Source organism: Cnephaeus nilssonii, assembly GCF_951640355.1.
Source record: "Cnephaeus nilssonii genome assembly, chromosome: 7".
Classification (NCBI taxonomy): Eukaryota; Metazoa; Chordata; class Mammalia; order Chiroptera; family Vespertilionidae; genus Cnephaeus; species Cnephaeus nilssonii.
The window spans coordinates 102,441,754-102,459,090 of NC_137078.1; the positions used below are offsets into that span (position 1 = coordinate 102,441,754).

Sequence of the window (17,337 nt, forward strand, 5' to 3'; positions counted from 1 at the left end):
CAGGGCTCACTTCACCTTGGGGGGTAGGAAACCGGGTTGTCCACACAGGGAGCCTTGCTGGGCGGCTCCAGGCAGGGAGGCTGGGCTGCAGGACGGCCCGGGGGGTAGGGGGGCCCTGCCCAGGCCGCCGGCCCAGAAATGGGGTGGGGCCATCTCTGTTCCCTCCAAACCTTTGCCCTCTCCCCTGTCCTGGAGGCAGGGGCTGCTAGGAATCCAGGGGAGGGAGTTTCTCCTGTGCTGACCTTCTCTCCCCTGCACCCACAGGGGGATCGCTGACCCCCCAGAATGGCTTTGGGAAGGGGGTTCTGACGCCAGGTGACCCCCATGCTGCCTGCCCTGGGTGGGGGTGACCTTTTTAATGCTGTGAATTTAAGTCCAAAGTGGAGCCTGGGCAGGCGGCAGAGCCCAGAGCTGGGAGTCTGTTGTGGGCCCGGCTCCAAGCCCCCCGCTGGCCACATGGACCCAGGCCGCCTGCCCAGGGCCTCCAGCAGGGCCAGCCGCCCCCGGGACGCCTCCTGTGCAGCCTCGCCTCCCCACCTCCACCCCCTGCCCCGCGGCCCGACCCCTCGATTCTCTGGAGGGGGGACCTCGAGTGGCATCTGGACCTGAGTAGTGGGGGGGAGCCAGGAGGGCCAGGGGCTTGGGGGAAGGGCGAGGCAAGACCCTCAGAGACAGAGCCCAGGACGGGCCTCAGGGAAGCTCTGGGCACCCACGGGGCAGGCCCTGGGTGGACACCAGTGGAGGCACCGGAGCCCAGCGATGGCAGCTGGTCGGACGAGTCCGCGGGTCACGAGGTCACGCTGCCCCTCCCCTCGGCCCCCCCATGGCGGCAGGGGGCCCGGGACCCGGGTCGGCTGCAATGGACAGCCGTCCACTCGAGACCTCAGAAGACGGTGGGAGGGCAGCCCTCCTGGTGGACAGTGAGGGGGGGGACCCCAACACCCAGGCAGGAGAGACCCCTCACTCCCTCTCCTCCCTCTGGTGGTGGGGTCCAGGCCCAGGTGACCCCTGGGGGGCAGCTGCAGTGGGGGGATGCTCTTGGGGCAGAGGATATCGGGGCCTCAGCTGTGCCCCATTGAGGTGGGCTTGCCCCCCACACCTTGGGGCCCAGGACCCCAGGCAGGGCTCCCGGTCCATGCACAGCAGGAAGGCGGCAGCAGTCTGCCTGTCCACCCGGCCTGCCTCCGACCCTAGGCCTCACCCCACAGGGGCAGCTGCTGGGGGCCCAGGTTCTGGGCCTTGGCAGGGGCTATAAGCAACAGTGGCCTGGGGTGTGGAAGCTCTCTCTGGAACCCCACTGTTCCCCCTCAACGCAGCCGGGCCAGCCCTGGGGTGGCGTGGCCTTCTCGGGACACCTGGGCAGGCTGCCTGCACCTGGGGACCACGGGGCGATCTGTGCGCACCCGCACTTCTGGGCCAGGCTTGGGGGGCTTCCCAGCTGCAGGAGACGGCCTGTGCTGGGCTGCGCCTGAGCTCCCGCCGCCCGGAGGACCAGTGAGGGGCCAGGCCGGGCCGGGAGGCCGGAGAAGCCAGGCGCCCAGGGCCCAGCACAGCGGGTCTGTGGAGCCTCCTGGGAAGCAGGGCGGCTTGGAGAGGGCCCTGCTTCTCCCCCAGCGCCACATTTTGGGGTCCAGGGCTCTGACATCCGGTTCCCCTCCCCCTCAGACATGCTCTGCGGGGGATGAGGCCTCAGAGCCCATGGAGGCTGGGCCAGAAAGGGGGTGCCTGGCCGGGCCGGGCCTCGAGCTGATGTCCCCGGTACCAGGAGGCGCAGCTCATAGGGACCTGGGGGGAGGATGGACCTGGCAGCCCCCCCGCCCCCGCCCCGGGCTCAGGCGGGCGAGCGCGGCGGCCGCGTGTCCTCTCGAAGTCCTTTATTGTACAAGGTCATGTCGGGGCAGGGGCGCCGAAGGGCGAGCGGGCACAGAGCGAAGGCGATAAATATGCCAAGCTTCTCTTTCTCTTTAAATCAGGCATTTATAAACAAGAGCGCATACATTAATTACATAAAAATAGCTTTCGAATCGTAGAGTAAGTCATATTGTCGTTAGCAGCAGCAGAGGGGAGGACGGGACGGCGGTGGGTGCTCCTGGCGGGACGAAGGGAGAGCCGTGTTCCTTAATCCGAGAGAAGGGCGTGGGGACTCCGGCCTGGGGAAGGACACACGTTCTCCGGACCCACGGGCAGGGGCCGCGCGGAGCCGGGCAGGGCGTCCCCGTCCCCTCCCCGCAGAGGAGCCTGTCCCGCTAAAACGGCCCAGGAAACAGGGCGGCTCGCGGGCAGGAGGGGCTTCGGGACACCCCACGCACAGCGTGGCACGGGGTGTGACGGCGTCCGCCCGGCCCGGCCAGCTGAGCGAGGCGGAGGCGGCGGGGAGCTGCCCGTGGACTGTTATTGCTGTTGTTTCCCTTCGGGACGCCGCTCCGGGCAGAGGAAGGGGAGCGGCTGCTCACGCTCGCCGGATGGTCACACCTGGTCACCTGCCCACAGGACCTCCTCTCCCTGGGGAAGGACAGGGCGCAGCTGCCCCAGGGAGCGCGGCTGGGCCCGCGCGCGCTGCACCCCGGGGGAGCTGCCGGGCACCCCTGCCCCGGCCTTGCCCAGGGAGCTGCCCAGGAAGGCTGAGCTGCTGGTGAAGGGGAGCCGCCGTGCGCCTCCTGCCCCATCGCTCCCTCCCCGGCCTGGGTGGGACAGGAAGCCACTGCGTCTCTAGCTCTTCCCGATGACGTTTGGGGACACGGCTGGCAGAGGCGTGGAGGCTGGAGGGGACAGTGCCAGGGGACGGACAGGTGGCTCCCTCGTGTCCAAGTGGGAGGAGTCGCGTCTCCCTCCGGAGCCCGCCCGGCGGCCTCGGTCTCCCTGCGGCTCCGGCTGGGCAGCTCGGCCGCACAGAAGCAAACCGACACGCACAATGCTCCAGCTACACCGTTTAGTTTCCCTTGAAAAGTGACTGAAAAAAAACACAACTCTAGAAAAACAAGGCTGACACGGCATTCTGCGAGTTGCCTAACTGACCCTTTACACAACACGGTAATAATGCCCATCGAGGGGTATACGTGTGGCAGAGGTTAAGATTCCATGCATACAGGTTTAATAACTGCAAAAGAACAACAAAGCGAAAAGAAAAAAACGAAACCCAAACGCTCGCTGCGAATACACGGAGTCCCTTTTGCATTGCACTTCAGAAGGGGCCCAGCAGCACCCGGGCCCCCGGTAAACCCAGGGCGCCCCGCAGGGGGCTGTCGCACCCGCTCTCCACCCCGGCCGCGCAGCTGCCGTGGTGTCAGGACGGAGGCAGGGAAGAATCCGGTAAGTTCTTCCTCGCGTCCACGGATAGCGTCACCTGCAGGCGGGCGGCGCCGTCTCCGGGGACATCACTTCCAGCTTGGGCGCAGAAAACCTTCCACGATTTGCATAAACAACAGCGGAGAGTAAACGAGATTATCTGGAATAAATGCAAGGAACTTATTTTATAGTGGCAGATTCGATCGCTATGAAGACGGATATCTGGGGGTAAAAAGACGAGTCGGGATTCGCTGTACAAGATGCTGGAAGGCACAGAGCTACCCCCCGAGTTCAGTTTTTGCGTTTCGTTTCCTTGTGATTCCCTTGTTCCACCGAGCACCAGAGGGTTCTAGACGCCGAGCACGCAGGCCGGGACCTACTCTAGAGACCGGGTTCGACGTCTGAAAAGTAAAATCCTCAGTCAACTGGGGGATAAAACGGGGGAAGGTTTCCGACAAAGTGCAGTTCTAAGTGGACGTTTAGATGAACAAACGAAGAGAAAAAGAAAAGAGTGAAATAATGCTGTTTGTTCCGATGCTGCGGCCTCAGGTGGAGCGACGTCTGCCCAGCCGAGCAGGTCGCCACGGTCAGGCGGCACGGGCAGTCCGGGCCCCTCCGGCGGGTGGCGGGCGGGCAGGCTAAGGCGGCAGTGTCAGCTCAGGCGCGGGTGCTCCCCGCTCCCCGCGGCAGCACAGGAGACCTGGGTCCTCGTCGCTGAAAAAATAGACTCTGGAGAAAAACCCTTCCTGTCCGCATGCGGCCGCGGGCCCATGAGCTGCGATGGCTTCGCCGGGCGGCCGCCCCGGCTCCCTTAGGGTCCTCGATGGCGTCACGTGTGGTGGGGCTTTTAAAAGTGAGTCATTAAAAAACGTGTTGATTTTTTTTTCTGAATGTCAAGTCTCCTTATTGGTTTTAAATAGCTTATAACAAAAGTGTAAATGTTGGGGTGTCCCAGCAAGCGGAGGCCGCGGCCAGCGGCCGGTCCGGCTGCGGTGGGGCCCAGCTTGCGCCTGAACGTGGCCGGTAGAAAATTTGCTCTGGATTCCAAAAGTATGTGGTTGCAAACACTTGCTTGGTTGTAGGCACAGTAAGACGTTGTGCTATCTGGGCTGGGAGGGGCGGGCCCACGCGGAGCCCCGCGGCGGCGACTGCCCGCCCTTCCCCACAGGGTCCAAACCGGGACGACGCAGGCGGGTCCGCTAGGGCTCCAGCTCCGCGGCGCTCTCGCTGCCGGCGGCCTCGGGGCGGGGCCGCGGCCACAGCTGCTCCTGCAGCTCCTTCACCACCTTCTCCAGGTGCTCGCGGGCCTCGCGCTCCCGCAGCAGGTCTGCGCGCAGCTGCTCGCGGTCGGCCTCTGCGTGCTGCAGCTTCACCTGCAGGTCCTCGATCTGCAAGGGAACCGGCGTCAGCGCCCCGGCCCGGCCGCCACCGGGGCGGGAGAGCCTCCGGGTGCCGCCCAGACCCAGGCCGGCCACCCGCCGGGCACGTGGAGCCTCAGGAGGGGCCTCAGTGCGGCCGGCGGAGGCTGCCCCGCCCACTGCCCGCAGGATGGCCACGCGGACACCCGAGCCCTCCCGGCCGCCCCGCCCCCGCGCACCTGGGCGGAGTACTTGGCGCGCAGGCGGCCGGCCTCGCAGCCCTTGTCGCACACCCGGGCCTGCCGCGCCTGCTCCAGCTCCCGCTTCAGGCGCAGCCGCGCCTCGTTGGCCTCTTTCATCTTCTTCTCGTTCTCGGCGCGGAGGCGCTCGATCTCCTTCCGCAGGTTGCGCTTCGCCTCCGTGGCCTCCCGCAGCTTCTCCTTCTTGGCCACGCGCAGGAACTCCAGCTCCTGGCAGAGGCTCGGGTCACCGCCCTGCCCGGACCCACCCCGCACCCCCACAGGGAACAGGCCCGGGCGGTCAAGCCACGCAGATACACACACAGACACGCACACGCACACGCACATACATACAAAGACGCGCACACATGCAGACATGCACACAGAGAGACACAGACACACACAGGCATGCACACAGACACATAGACATGCACACAGAGACGCACGCACACAGACATGCACACATACAGAGACATACAGTACAGATACACGTGCGCACACAGACATACATACACAGACACGCACACAGAGACAGACACAGAGACACTCACAGAGACATGCACACATACACAGAGGTATACACATACACACATGCATGCACATATAGAGACATACAGACACACACACATGCACACACACGCCTGCCCGCCCTCCCGGCACTCTGGCCGCTCCATGGCACCTGTGACCCAGGAAGTGCCACCACTGGGCTCCTCTCTGCCTCACACCCTCCTGTCTCCCTGCACCCTGACGGGTCCCCACAAGGTCCCGCGGCCTAGGCCCTCACCCCCCGCGTGCCAGGGCTCCGCTCTCACCAGCACCCACTGAGCCTGGGGTCCGGCCAGGAGGCTCCTGCACTGAGAAGCCGCTGCGGGGCCTGGACCGCCTTCTCCCCGAGCTCCCTCTGTGCCCACGGTCCCAGCCCTGGGGCTTCTGTGCAGCCAGGGGTTCCCTCAGCTCCAGTGGCAGGTGGCACCGAGCCAGACGGAGGCCACCCCTTCCCAGGCTGCTCCAGCTGGTCATCGGGGACCCCTGCAAACACGCTTATCAACAGGCACGTGGGAAGTCACACCTCGACCAGAGCCGGGCCGGAGGGCAGCGCTGGGGAGGGGAGGGGCGGGCAGCGGAGCGCAGAGCCTGGTGCCTGAACTACGCGCAGAAGGGGCGTCTGAATCCTGGGGCGCTCAGCCCGAGACCGCAGGGCTGTGTGTGCTGGCAGCCCACGTGCGAAGCTGTCCCCGAGCTGCCAGACGCCAGCAGAGGCGTGAATTCACCAGAGCTGGTGTGAAGGCCCCGCCCGCCCCGGCGCTGGGAACGCCTCAGCCTCCCGCTCGTCAGGGCGGCAGCAGGCAGCCTGGGACGGCGCCGGGGAGGCTGGCTGAGCTCCAGGACCCACAGGGGTCCTGCCCCGTCCGCCCTGCTCGGGGGCGAGGGTGCCAGTGAGGCCCAGACGGCTCCAAGCCTCCAGCCCCCGGTCACAAGGAAGTCACTTCTGAGGGGCTGGCTAGACCTGGTGTGGGGGGAGAGGCAGTGTGTGTGGGGGAAGGGGCAGTGTGTGTGTTTGGGGGAGAGAGGCAGTGTGTGTGGGGAGAGGCAGTGTGTGTCGGGGGGAGAGGCAGTGTGTGTGGGGGAAGGGGCAGTGTGTGTGTTTGGGGGAGAGAGGCAGTGTGTGTGGGGAGAGGCAGTGTGTGTCGGGGGGAGAGGCAGTGTGTGTGGGGAGAGGCAGTGTGTCGGGGGGAGAGGCAGTGTGTGTCGGGGGGAGAGGCAGTGTGTGTCGGGGGGAGAGGCAGTGTGTGTCGGGGGGAGAGGCAGTGTGTGTCGGGGGGAGAGGCAGTGTGTGTCGGGGGGAGAGGCAGTGTGTGTCGGGGGGAGAGGCAGTGTGGAGGGGGGAGAGGCAGTGTGTCGGGGGGAGAGGCAGTGTGGAGGGGGGAGAGGCAGTGTGTCGGGGGGAGAGGCAGTGTGTGTCGGGGGGAGAGGCAGTGTGTCGGGGGGAGAGGCAGTGTGTGTCGGGGGGAGAGGCAGTGTGTGTCGGGGGGAGAGGCAGTGTGTGTCGGGGGGAGAGGCAGTGTGTGTCGGGGGGAGAGGCAGTGTGTGTCGGGGGGAGAGGCAGTGTGGAGGGGGGAGAGGCAGTGTGTCGGGGGGAGAGGCAGTGTGTCGGGGGGAGAGGCAGTGTGGAGGGGGGGGGAAGAGCCGTGTGGGGGGCATTGCCTGTGCCTGGCGCCCTCCTTCTCGAACCCAAGGCTCAGGAAAGGCCCCCCAAGCCCCTTCCCGCAGACACGCGTGCGCCCCGCGGTCAGGGGAGCGGCAGCCGCGCCCTCACCTGGTGGAGGCTGCGCTTGGCCTGCAGGGCGGCGCTCAGCTTCTCCTCCTGCTTCACGCGCATCTTCACCACCTCGTGCAGGAACTTCTCTTTGGCCTCCTTGGTGTCCAGGCCGCCCTCCAGCGCTTGACGCAGGTGCTCCAGCTCCGCCTCCAGCCCCCCGCTCGGGGTGTCGGTGGGGGCCGCGGTGTCGGGGGCCGTGGGCGGGGCGGGCGGGGCGTGCACCCCTGGGGAGCTCAGGTCCTTGGCCGAGCTGGATGAGGTAAAGGACGGAGAGGAGAGCGAGGACAGGGAGGAGGTGACTGGAAAAGAAAAAGGTGCAGGTTACAGGGGAGCTTGCAGCCACTCCCAGGAGGGGCTGGCCGGAGGGCGAGGGGCTGGCCGGAGGGGGAAGGGCTGGCCGGAGGGCGAGGGGCTGGCCGGAAGGGCAGCAGGCTGGGCTCACACGTACATTCCTCTCTGCTCTCCACCTCCACCTCCGCCTCCGAGTCCTTGTCGTCCTCCGGGGCGACTGTGGGCGCCTGCGTCTCTGTGGCCCCAGGCGTGTCCACCAACTTGCGCTTCCGCGGCTGGATGCAGGAGGCGAGGGGCTCGGGGGCCCGGGAGACGATGGTGGCACATGGCGGGCTGCTCACGACCTTCTGCTGGGCCGGCGGGGCCAGGGCCACGTTGGGGGCCACACCGGTCTCGAAGCTCTTGTAGGAGTAAAAGCTGCGGGCACGGGGGTGGGCACTGTAAACGCCGGCCCAGCCCTCCCCACAGCCCACCGCGGGCCAGCCTGCAGGTGCTCAGCACGGAGGCGTGAGGGAGACACCAGCGGGCCCTGGGAGCTGAACAAATACCGGCTGCCGCCGGCCCTGACTCCACAGAAAGTTCCAACGAGCTCTCCCTGACGCCCATCACAGCGGCCAGCACTCGCAACGGCTGGGCAGCTGGGTCTGGGCATCAGGAAGCCTACAAACCACCACACGCCACGCACACAGACGCCCAGGCAACGCAAACGCGAGGCGGCCTGGTTGGCTGCTCAGTGGTTAGCGTGTCGGCCTGTGGACCGAAGGGTCACAGGTTCGATCCCCAGCCCCAGTCGGGCATGTGCAGGAAGGAGACCAACAATCGATGTGTCTCTCACGAGGATGCCCCCCCCCCCCCCCGCCCGCTCCCTTTCACTCTCTCTAAAAGTCAGTGGGGAAATACCCTGGGGTGAGGATTAACAAAAAGCAAGTAACAACAAAAACACATGAGGCGGGTCCCACTGCCCCAGCCCATGGAGGCTCAGGCAGCAGGCAGCTGGGCTGCAGGAGCGTGCGTGCTAGGGTCACGCACAGGCCACCACAGGCCACCACAGGCCACCACAGGCCATGTATGCACGCGGCCGCCTGAGGCCGGTCCCTGGCGGGGCAGCTCAGCAGGGAGCTGACCACTGACTCGGAGGCTGCAGAGTCCAGCGGTGCCCAGGCCTGCGGGGACCGCTGGCCGCTGAGCAGCCGGCCCCTTACCTGTCTCGAATCAGGGCCGGGAGGTGTGGGGAGAGCTCCTTGTCGCTGGCAGAAACCGCAGGGGACCAGGGTCGGAAGGCGGAGAGGCGCTGGCGAGGGTGAGCACAGCCCAGGCTCTGAGGGGGGAGGGGGAGGCACCCGCGTCAGAGGCCAGTGAATTGCACTGGTGGCCCCGCCCCATCCACAGGCCCCGCCCCCGCCCCGTCCACAGGCCCCGCCCCACCCGCGCAGAACCTTGCTGGAGGAGCTGGCCAGGGTCCGCAGCCAGCTGGACTGTTTGTCCTTCTCAGAAGACGTGGGGTGCTGGGAGGGAGCGTCGTCTGTTTTTCTGATGGAGACTGGGGGCTCAGAGGAGACCTGGAGCGACACAAATGTTCCCATTGGCACTTGGGGACGCCCGCGCCCTGGGTAGGGCCCCACCAGCACGGGTCACCCTGCCCTGGGATCAGCCAGCACTGGTGCGCTGCGGGGCGGGAGCCACAACCCGCCCGCGATGGCAGCCGTCCTGAGAGCGTCCTGGGAGCGGGCCACGCACCGAGCAGGTCCTCGGCGGGACGGCCCTCGCCATCGCCCCGCGGTGCCCGACAGCGGCAGGAGCCGAGGGCCTCCCCAAGTCTGCACAGAACACCCCGCCTCCCCGGCCCAGTGGCCTCTGTCCGGCAGCCCAAAGCTTCCCTGGGGTGTCACACGGCTCCCCCAGAGTTCTGGATTTCACCAAATAGAACTAATTTCAAAAACTGCTTCTGGCCTGTACTGCGGGGGGGAGGAGGGGGAGGGGGGAGCGGCCTGCAGCAATGAGCCCTCCACGCTCACACCAGGCGAGCTGAGCTCCCCGACGTGTCACTCCCAGGCTCCTGGGCATCTAAAGCACAGACCTCCCAGCCAGGACTCCCGGGCGCACAGGAATCTACCCCCAAGGTACCAGCGGCCGGCGCATCCAGGAGACTCAGTGGCACCCAGAGCTGTGCCTGCACCCACACCACAGGCCCACACACCCACGAGGGCGAGGGCTGCGGGACAAGGCCCAGTCACTCTCCCAGCCTGTCCGCAGGAGGAGGGGTGGGGGGCCGCCCCGGGGTGGGGGGGGGCGGTCAGTCACGGGGCTGCTCACCACGGCTGTCACTGGGGATCAGGAGACCCGGCAGGCCGGACCCGGGCATGGACCCTGGCCCGAGGGCTCCAGGGGAAAGTCCTGCCCCGGCCCACAGAGTGAGCAAGCCAGTGCGTGTGCGTGTGCGTGTGCGTGTGCGTGTGCCAGGCGCTCGCACCGCGCGGGGCAGCCATTCGTCCTGCAGCCCCGCTCGCTCAAGGGACAGGTGTGGGCCGGGGCCAGGGAGCCCTCACTCCCAAATTTCACCCCCCAGCCCCAGGAAGGACAATGACCCCAAACACGTGGGGCCAGGAGGGCGGTCCAGGTGGCACGGAGCAGCGCCCCATGAGGGTGCCAGCGGCCAACCTCCGCCTGCACTGGCAGATGCCCGCCACCTGGGCGCAGACGGTGGGGGGCGGGTTACAGGGCAAGGGCGGGGCTTCCTGTCTGAGCGGATGGACGCGGGAGGAAACAAGCCGGCTGCTCACCAAGAGGAAAGCCACAGGCGCCGATTCCGAGAACCTCAGGGAGGGAGACGCGGGGTGTCAGACAGCCTGCTGCGCGGCCACACCCACCCGCGCCCATCAGCCCCGGCCCAGCCACTGGGCAGGGTGTGCAGGGGCGCCCGCACCTTTGGGGTTTGGGCACTTCCTGTTCAGGGCAGTGTGCAGACACTGGGCACGCAGACCACCGCCCGGGGCCGCCCAGGGCCTCCCGCACCGGGTGCTGGGGCCGGGGGACCAGGCGGGACCTGGCGCTGGCTGAGGGGCAGGCCCGGGCGGGAGGCCAATAGAGAGCCTGGTCCCCACGGAACACATGCCTGTCCCTCCTGTCCCTGCAGAAGGAACACCTGGTCCCTGAGCTCCCTGCCCAACGGCCAGGCCCGCAAACCCAACGAGGCGGGACAGGGATTCTGCCACTCGGGCCGGGGGGGGGGGGGGGGGGCTTGGCACCAGACCCGGGGGAGGTCACAGACGCCCTGGGGGCGGACACAGCTGCAGGAGGAATCCCACGGAGGAGGCGACACCGCTGTCCAGCCGACAGGCCCGGGTGTGAGGCCGAGCAGGGACCGGCAGGCAGGAGAGCCGGCCAGTCTGGGCGGTGGCCAGGCCACAGGGCTCGCACCCATCCTGGCCCCAGGCTGCAGGCACTGGGCGATGCGGGAGGGGAGCAACCTGACAGGCAGCAGAGCCACGGGGAGACCCTCGAGGACCCTCCTGCCCGAGGAGCAGCGGGCGGGGCTGGACTTGCTCAGCTGCCGGGGTCAGGAGCAGGTGGGGCCCTCGAGGAGCAGAGTCCTCCAGGCCCCAGGGGACCAACAGGGACCAAAACCCCAAGGCCCCCGACGCGGAGCCCAGGAGCGTGCCAACCGGAGAGGCGCTGGCGGCACCGAGAGCCACACACGGCTCCATGGGGCGCAGGGCGGCCCGGCTGCGGGGACCCCTGCGGGCGGACCCTGTCGGCACGCCCTGCGGCCAGGCCTCTCCTGGGCCAGGTCAGACGCCAGGCAGAGACGGTCACTCCCTGGCTCTCTGGACACCTGCGCGTCTAATTAATCTCTAATTAAAAGCCAAACAGCGGGCCCACACCACAGCTTTCCCTCTCACTGCCCACTCCGTGCCGACGGCCCCTCAAAACTGCCAGACCCGGTGTGTGAGCGACTTCAGCAGAGGGTCACACTCCCAGAGCCGAAACAACACCCGCACCCAGCCCGCACGCGCCGTGTCCCGCAGCGGCCAGCAGGCAGCTCGGGCGCAGCACCCGCCCAGGTCCGCTTCAGACCGGGGACGGCGAGCGAGCTGGCCCCGAGGAAGCCCCGGTGACGCACGCGGCCGAGAGCACGCCGAGGGCGGTGCCTGCACAGCCCTGGTGACCGCCACGCACGCCTGAGCAGGCATGTCCCACACGCTCTGGTCAGCTCCCTCTTTCCACGAGTCCAGCTGGCGGGCCACACAGGGAGGAGGAAGACAGGCTGGGCCCCCCACTGCCACCCCACAGAGGAGGGCCCCCCAACTCCAAGGGCGAAGGCACAGACCTGCCTGGGTGAGCAGGGGCCGCCCATGGAGCTCAGAGCTGGTCGACCACCCACGTGCACGTGCTGCCCTGGGGAGCACCCCGGCCTGGTCCTCCGTACCCCACCTGTCCCTGTCCCACCACCTTCTCCCTCGCCCCCTCTGCAGGCCGGCTCCCCATCCACTGGGCCACACCGGCCAGGGCTAAAGCCAGAAACCTCCACGCGCAAAGCACACCGTCAAGAAGGTGGAGACAGGCCACCCGAGCGAGGAGAGAGAGGATTTCGGATCAGATCCTCTCACAGGGCCGGGTCCAGCACACAAACAGAAAGCAACTCCCCCCCCAACACACACACAAGGAAAGGGTCAAGGACGAACAGACACTTCTTCAAACAAGTCACACGCGTGTCCGACAAGCACATGAAGGGACGCGCAGCATCGCTGGTCACCAGGGAAACGAGTATCACACCGCAGCCAGGCCCCGCCCCCAGCAGGCCCCGCCCACGCCCACGCCCACGGGAAACAGCGGTGCCAGCAGGACAGGACGGGACGGCGAGGACAGGATGGGACGGGGGCGCACTGCTGGCGGGGGCGCAGCACGGAGCAGCCCTGCGGGAACATGGCGGCCACGTGGCCCGCGACCCGCTCGGTGGTAAACACGCCAGGAGCTGGAGAGGGCTGGGTCCGGGAGGGAGCGTCTCACCTCTGACAACTGCGCGTGGAGCTGCAGTCATCACCCCACGAGCTGACCTGAAGAACGGGGCGGGGGGGGGGGCCTAGGCCCCACCCACGTGCCGTGGGACAGTGTCCGGGTCCCCCAAGTGAAACACAGCAGCCCCCCCCCCCCCGTGACCCAGCAACCACTCCTGGCACGGACTCCAGACCGTGGGAAACACGTCCACGCAGACACGTGTACGTGTGTGCTCACAGCAACCCAACATGGGAACCGCCCAGTGTCCGGCGGCGGGGGTCTGTCCACACGCGTGTGAGGCCCAAGTCAGGAGGGAGGCTCGGACACGCGCTGTCACGGGAGGAACCCTGAGCACGGTGCTCAGTGAGGAGCCGGCAGAGGCCACGGTGTGTGGCTCCATCCACGGAAGGCCCTGAACAGGAAGTGGGTAGTGGGTGCCGGGTGCCGGGTGCCGGGCTTTTCGATGAAGAAAATGCCCCGAGATCAGGGGAGGTGACGGTGCTGAGACTGGAAACCACCGACCTGCGCTCTTAGGAAGGGTGCGTTTTATGTCAATTGTCCCAATAAAGCTGTTATTAAAAAATCTACTTTAAAAAAGTGAAATAATCTGCTGGGTGAAAACCAAACCGCTGAGGTCAGTGGTTTCCGACTCCCGGTCGCCCAGCAGAGGCCGGGGCAGCTGCCGCGAGGCGGGGAGACGCGGCGAGCAAACAGCCTGTGGCCGCGCCTCGGTGCCAGGCACGTCCGAGCCTCCACACGCAGGCTCCCCAGCGCCAACCCCGAGGCACACGTGGCTGCACCAAAGGTCAGCTCACCCGGAGCCACAGGAGCAGGAGGCCGAGCCGCGGGCAGGGGGGTCAGGCCCTAACGGGCTGCCCGGGCCCTCGGGACATGCGGCCCCGCCCCGACCTGAGCGGTGCCAGCGAGGACGCAGTGCAGGGCGACCAGGGACTCTCAGGGAGACGGGGACATGGGCTCCTGGAGGCTGCGCCCTGCCAGGCGAGGCACGGGCACCCTAGGTTGGCCCTGGGCGAGGTCCCGTGGGGGAGGGCGGAGGCACGCACAGCCAGGGGCTCTGGAGAGCAGCCAGCCCCGCGGCTCTCACCTGGCACCAGTCCCCAGGTGGACAGATGGCCATCGCACTCAGCAATGGGCCAGGGGCACGTCCGCGCCTTCACTAGACCCGGCCCCCCTCCGGTCACCGGATGGGCTTCTATGCTCTGCCCCGCCCCACGGCCCCCACCCTCCGTGCCTTACCACCCGGGTCCCCTCGCAGCGGCCTGGCCGCACGGCTTCTCCCAGCCCCAGGAGACCGGGGGAAAGAACGTTCCAGAAAGGAACAGTTCTCGAGGCGATTGTGCAAACGCAGTGGAAAATGAAATAAAGACGGGGAACGGAGGGAGGAGGGACTCTGGGGCAGGGAGGCTGCTCTGGGGAGGTAGGAGCCTGGTCCGCCAGCGACCGGCAGCGCCTCTCCTGCGCGGCGAGGTCACCACGGCCACGGGCAGGACGTGCGCTCGGGGCTGGGCTGGAAGCGTGAGGCACTCTGGGTCTGGAGAAGAAAGAAAGCGAACGGAGCAGCCCCCGCCCAGAGCACGCGCCCCCTTCCCACGGCCGCGAGCAGAGGCACGTGAGCGTGGGGACGCCCGCGAGCTCGAGGCCAGGCGAGCGGGCACGCCCATGACGGGACCACATCACCCACTGCAACCGCCCCTTTGCTGGGATCTCCCACTGCCGGACGTTACCCAGGACCCGGGCGCCCACGGCCCCCACCGAGCACCCCGTGGGGCGAGTACCAGGAGGCACAGTCCTCGCTGAGGGGTGCTGGGTGCCCTGTGAGCATCCCCTGCAGGCGGGCCCTCACTCCCGTGCCCGGGACCACCCCCCCCCCCCCATCTGCGCCTCAGACCCTCCGGAAGTCTCCCGGGTTGGAAACTAGGAGCTATTTTTACCGGCACCGTCAGTGCCTCCCACGTGAGGAGGCAGGTTTCAGATTCTGCTTCGCTGAAATTAACCTATTTTCTGATGATTGTGGTACAGAGGCAGCCGATTAAATTTGTAAGACAACCCCAAACTCCAAAGTGACGTGGAAACAGCGATTTTAAACAGTCGCTGTGATTTAAAAAAAAAATAATAATAATAATGCACCTCTTTCTCCCGCTGCCCCCCCTTTTCTGAGGACACCCCGCTGACCCCCACGGGCCACTCAGCACGGTCCCTCCCCAGGCTCCACGCAGGGCGGGCCTGGGCGGCAGCTCTGAGTCCCCCACACGGAGAACACCCACCGGCTCCCATCTGTCCCAACACAAAGGAGCCCTCGGATGTGGGGGGTGCCTGTGCCTGGGGGCCCCCGTGCCCCCCCCCCAGCAGCCTTGGGAGGTGGGCCGGGTGGCCGGAGCCGACGGGGAGTGCCTTCCCAGGAGCCCCTCACTGCCACCCTCCCTCCTGACCCAGGGCCTCCCCAACCCCAGGAACCCGCACTTTCAGAACCGGAGAACCAGGAGAGGGGGTGGGTGGGCGGAACCTTTTCTCCTTCCAGTCGCTGGAAAGCAACTGTTCCGAGGGCTTTAGAAACGGCCCACAACGCCCAGGACGACAAAGCGGATTTGAAAACCCCGTTCACTTTGGGGGCTGGGGAGCCAAAGGGTCTTTCCCCAGCGCCCGGCCGCCCAGAGGGAGACAGGAGAGCGGCAGAGGGAAGCGCAGCGGGACGTGGTGGGGCTCCTGGGAGGCAGGACGGAGGCCGGCCTTACCAAAGGCTTCACAGCCCAGCGGGGACTCGCGCCCACCAGCCCTCACCCCGAAAGCCCCCCAGGGAGGGCCCTGCCCGCAACAAGCCTTGGACACCAAGGGCCTGGACCCAGAACCACCGGGCGCAGGGGCCGCCAGGCCTGTGTGATGAGGAATTTCCCAGCGATGCCGCGGCTCGGCCTGGGACCCCCGGCCTGGCGGGGTGGGCGCACTCTGACGCTGGGTTGGGAGCAGCAGAAACACGCAGTGGCCGCCTGCGTCCACCCTCCCGCCTGGGCCCAGACCCTCCCTTTGTCCTCGGCCTGTTCCCTCGCCCCCCCACACCTGCGGCAGGAGGTGGGTGGGCCCTCCGCCGCCGCCCTCCCGGCCACCTCCACCCTGACTCACAGCGGCATTGGCCATGCTTGGGCACACCAAGATCTCCGTGCATGTCCATGCACATGCATGCGTGTCACATGTGCACACGTGTAAGAACACATGGTGTGTCGTCTGTCGGAGGTCAGTGTGCGGTGTGAGGCAGGCCCTGAGGGCCTCACAGAGCTAAGGGCGCAGAAACCTCGCTTTGGCCGCACTCCCACCAGGCTGGCAGGGGGCTCGGGCGCCGGGACAGGTCCTGGTGTAAGCGACGCCCCGCCTCCCCCGTCTGGTCACATCGGGACAGGGCGTTGCAGGTGCTGGCCGAGGGGCTACTGGACCCCAGGCGTCCAACACGAATGTGACTGCCACAGTCAGGGCCCCTGGGACCTGGCGGCTCCTGCCTCCTCCTCCCTCCTCCAAACTCGGCTAAAGCGGGGCCGCCCCCGCCCGAGGAGAGTCGGAGGCTTCATCTCAGCAGAACCAGCAGGCAGAGGCCCGGTGAGCGGCCGGATGCCCGTGTGTTTGCACCCGCGGACACCTGGTCCGACACAGGAGTTGTGTCCCCGGCCACGCACCCCCCAGGCGCCATCTCCCCGCCACCCTTCGCTGCGGGAGGAGCAGCTGGCCCAGCGCTGGCAGCCGAGCCTGCCAAGCCTCCACGCACAGAAAGCCTGGCCGTCCCACCCCTTCCCAGCACAAAGGCTCCGCTCACGCCCTGCGATGAATGATGCATAACAGCTCAGTCCTAAGGAGACGCAGGGCTGGGGAGCCCGGGGGGTGGGGGTGGGGTGGGGGAGGCAGCTGGGGTCCCAGCGGCGACAGAGGGGCTCCCCGCCCGGCAGGGGCCCGGCAGCTGGATGTGGGCGGGAAAACAGCCGTACGCAGTTGGGGTGGGTGGTGGGGTTTTGGGAGGGGTCCAGGGGCGAAGACCTCCAAACCTGGAATTAAGTCCCAACCACCCGCCACCCTGGGTCTCCCCAACACCCAGGTCCTGAGGACGCTGCCCTGCCACACCCAGCAGGCCCCCCGCAGCCAGGAACTCGCCGAGAAGAGCTGCGAGGCACCCCCACCTCCTGTGGGAGGCACCCCACGGGCCGGACCCCCATCTCAGTGCTAACCTTGCAGGCAATTCACCCGGCAAAACCACAGAAGGGGGCTCAAGAAAGGCTGGGGGAGGAAGAGGTACCGTCTCTAAAACACCCCCCGGGGGCCCCCCAGAAGGCAGTGTGCAGCCCACACCCCACCCCACTCCGGGAGGCCCCGTAGGTGAGAAGGTGGGGGCACTTTGGCCGGGCAGCGTCCACCTGCCCACGCCGGGAGGTCCCGCTTCGCTCCGGATCAGGGATTTTCATGTCCAGAGCCAACACCTCCCGCCTTCAAACCCACAGTGCACACCCAAGTGGCACCACCTGGCAGAGGAGGTCGGCACAGCCCCGACCCGAGAGGGGCCGAGCGCCCTCCAGAGGCAGGAGGGGGAGGGGGCCCCTAGCTGCCCCCCCCCCACATCACTTTAGAGTCCAGGGCTGCTTCGTGGGCGAGCAACTTGCCCACAGGGTTCCAGCCCTGCTGGTGCCGCCGTGGGATTCTGGGCAACATCACCTCTGACAGTGGGACCGGGGTGTGCACAGCCCAGCGAGGCCGGGCAGGCCGAGGAGAGCCACGGCCACCCGAGAGGCCAGGGCTGCCATGGACAGAGCGGGCGGGCGGCCTAGGGAGGCAGGACGTAGTGACCCCGCCTTCC

General features: G+C 67.3%; 1 protein-coding gene across 1 annotated transcript in view; it reads right to left on the reverse strand.

Annotated features, from left to right (window-relative positions):
• Positions 1 to 1,896: 1,896 nt before the first annotated feature.
• The window catches only part of SKI (SKI proto-oncogene), a 51,761-nt gene continuing 36,320 nt past the window's right edge, over positions 1,897 to 17,337 (reverse strand). The window contains exons 2-7 of the mRNA XM_079776541.1: positions 8,930 to 9,052; positions 8,696 to 8,811; positions 7,651 to 7,910; positions 7,200 to 7,501; positions 4,883 to 5,113; positions 1,897 to 4,673 (exon numbers count right to left, since the gene is read on the reverse strand). Of these exons, the coding sequence (XP_079632667.1) occupies positions 4,485 to 4,673; positions 4,883 to 5,113; positions 7,200 to 7,501; positions 7,651 to 7,910; positions 8,696 to 8,811; positions 8,930 to 9,052 (1,221 nt within the window). The 3' untranslated portion in view covers positions 1,897 to 4,484. The remainder of the gene's footprint in view (positions 4,674 to 4,882; positions 5,114 to 7,199; positions 7,502 to 7,650; positions 7,911 to 8,695; positions 8,812 to 8,929; positions 9,053 to 17,337) is intronic.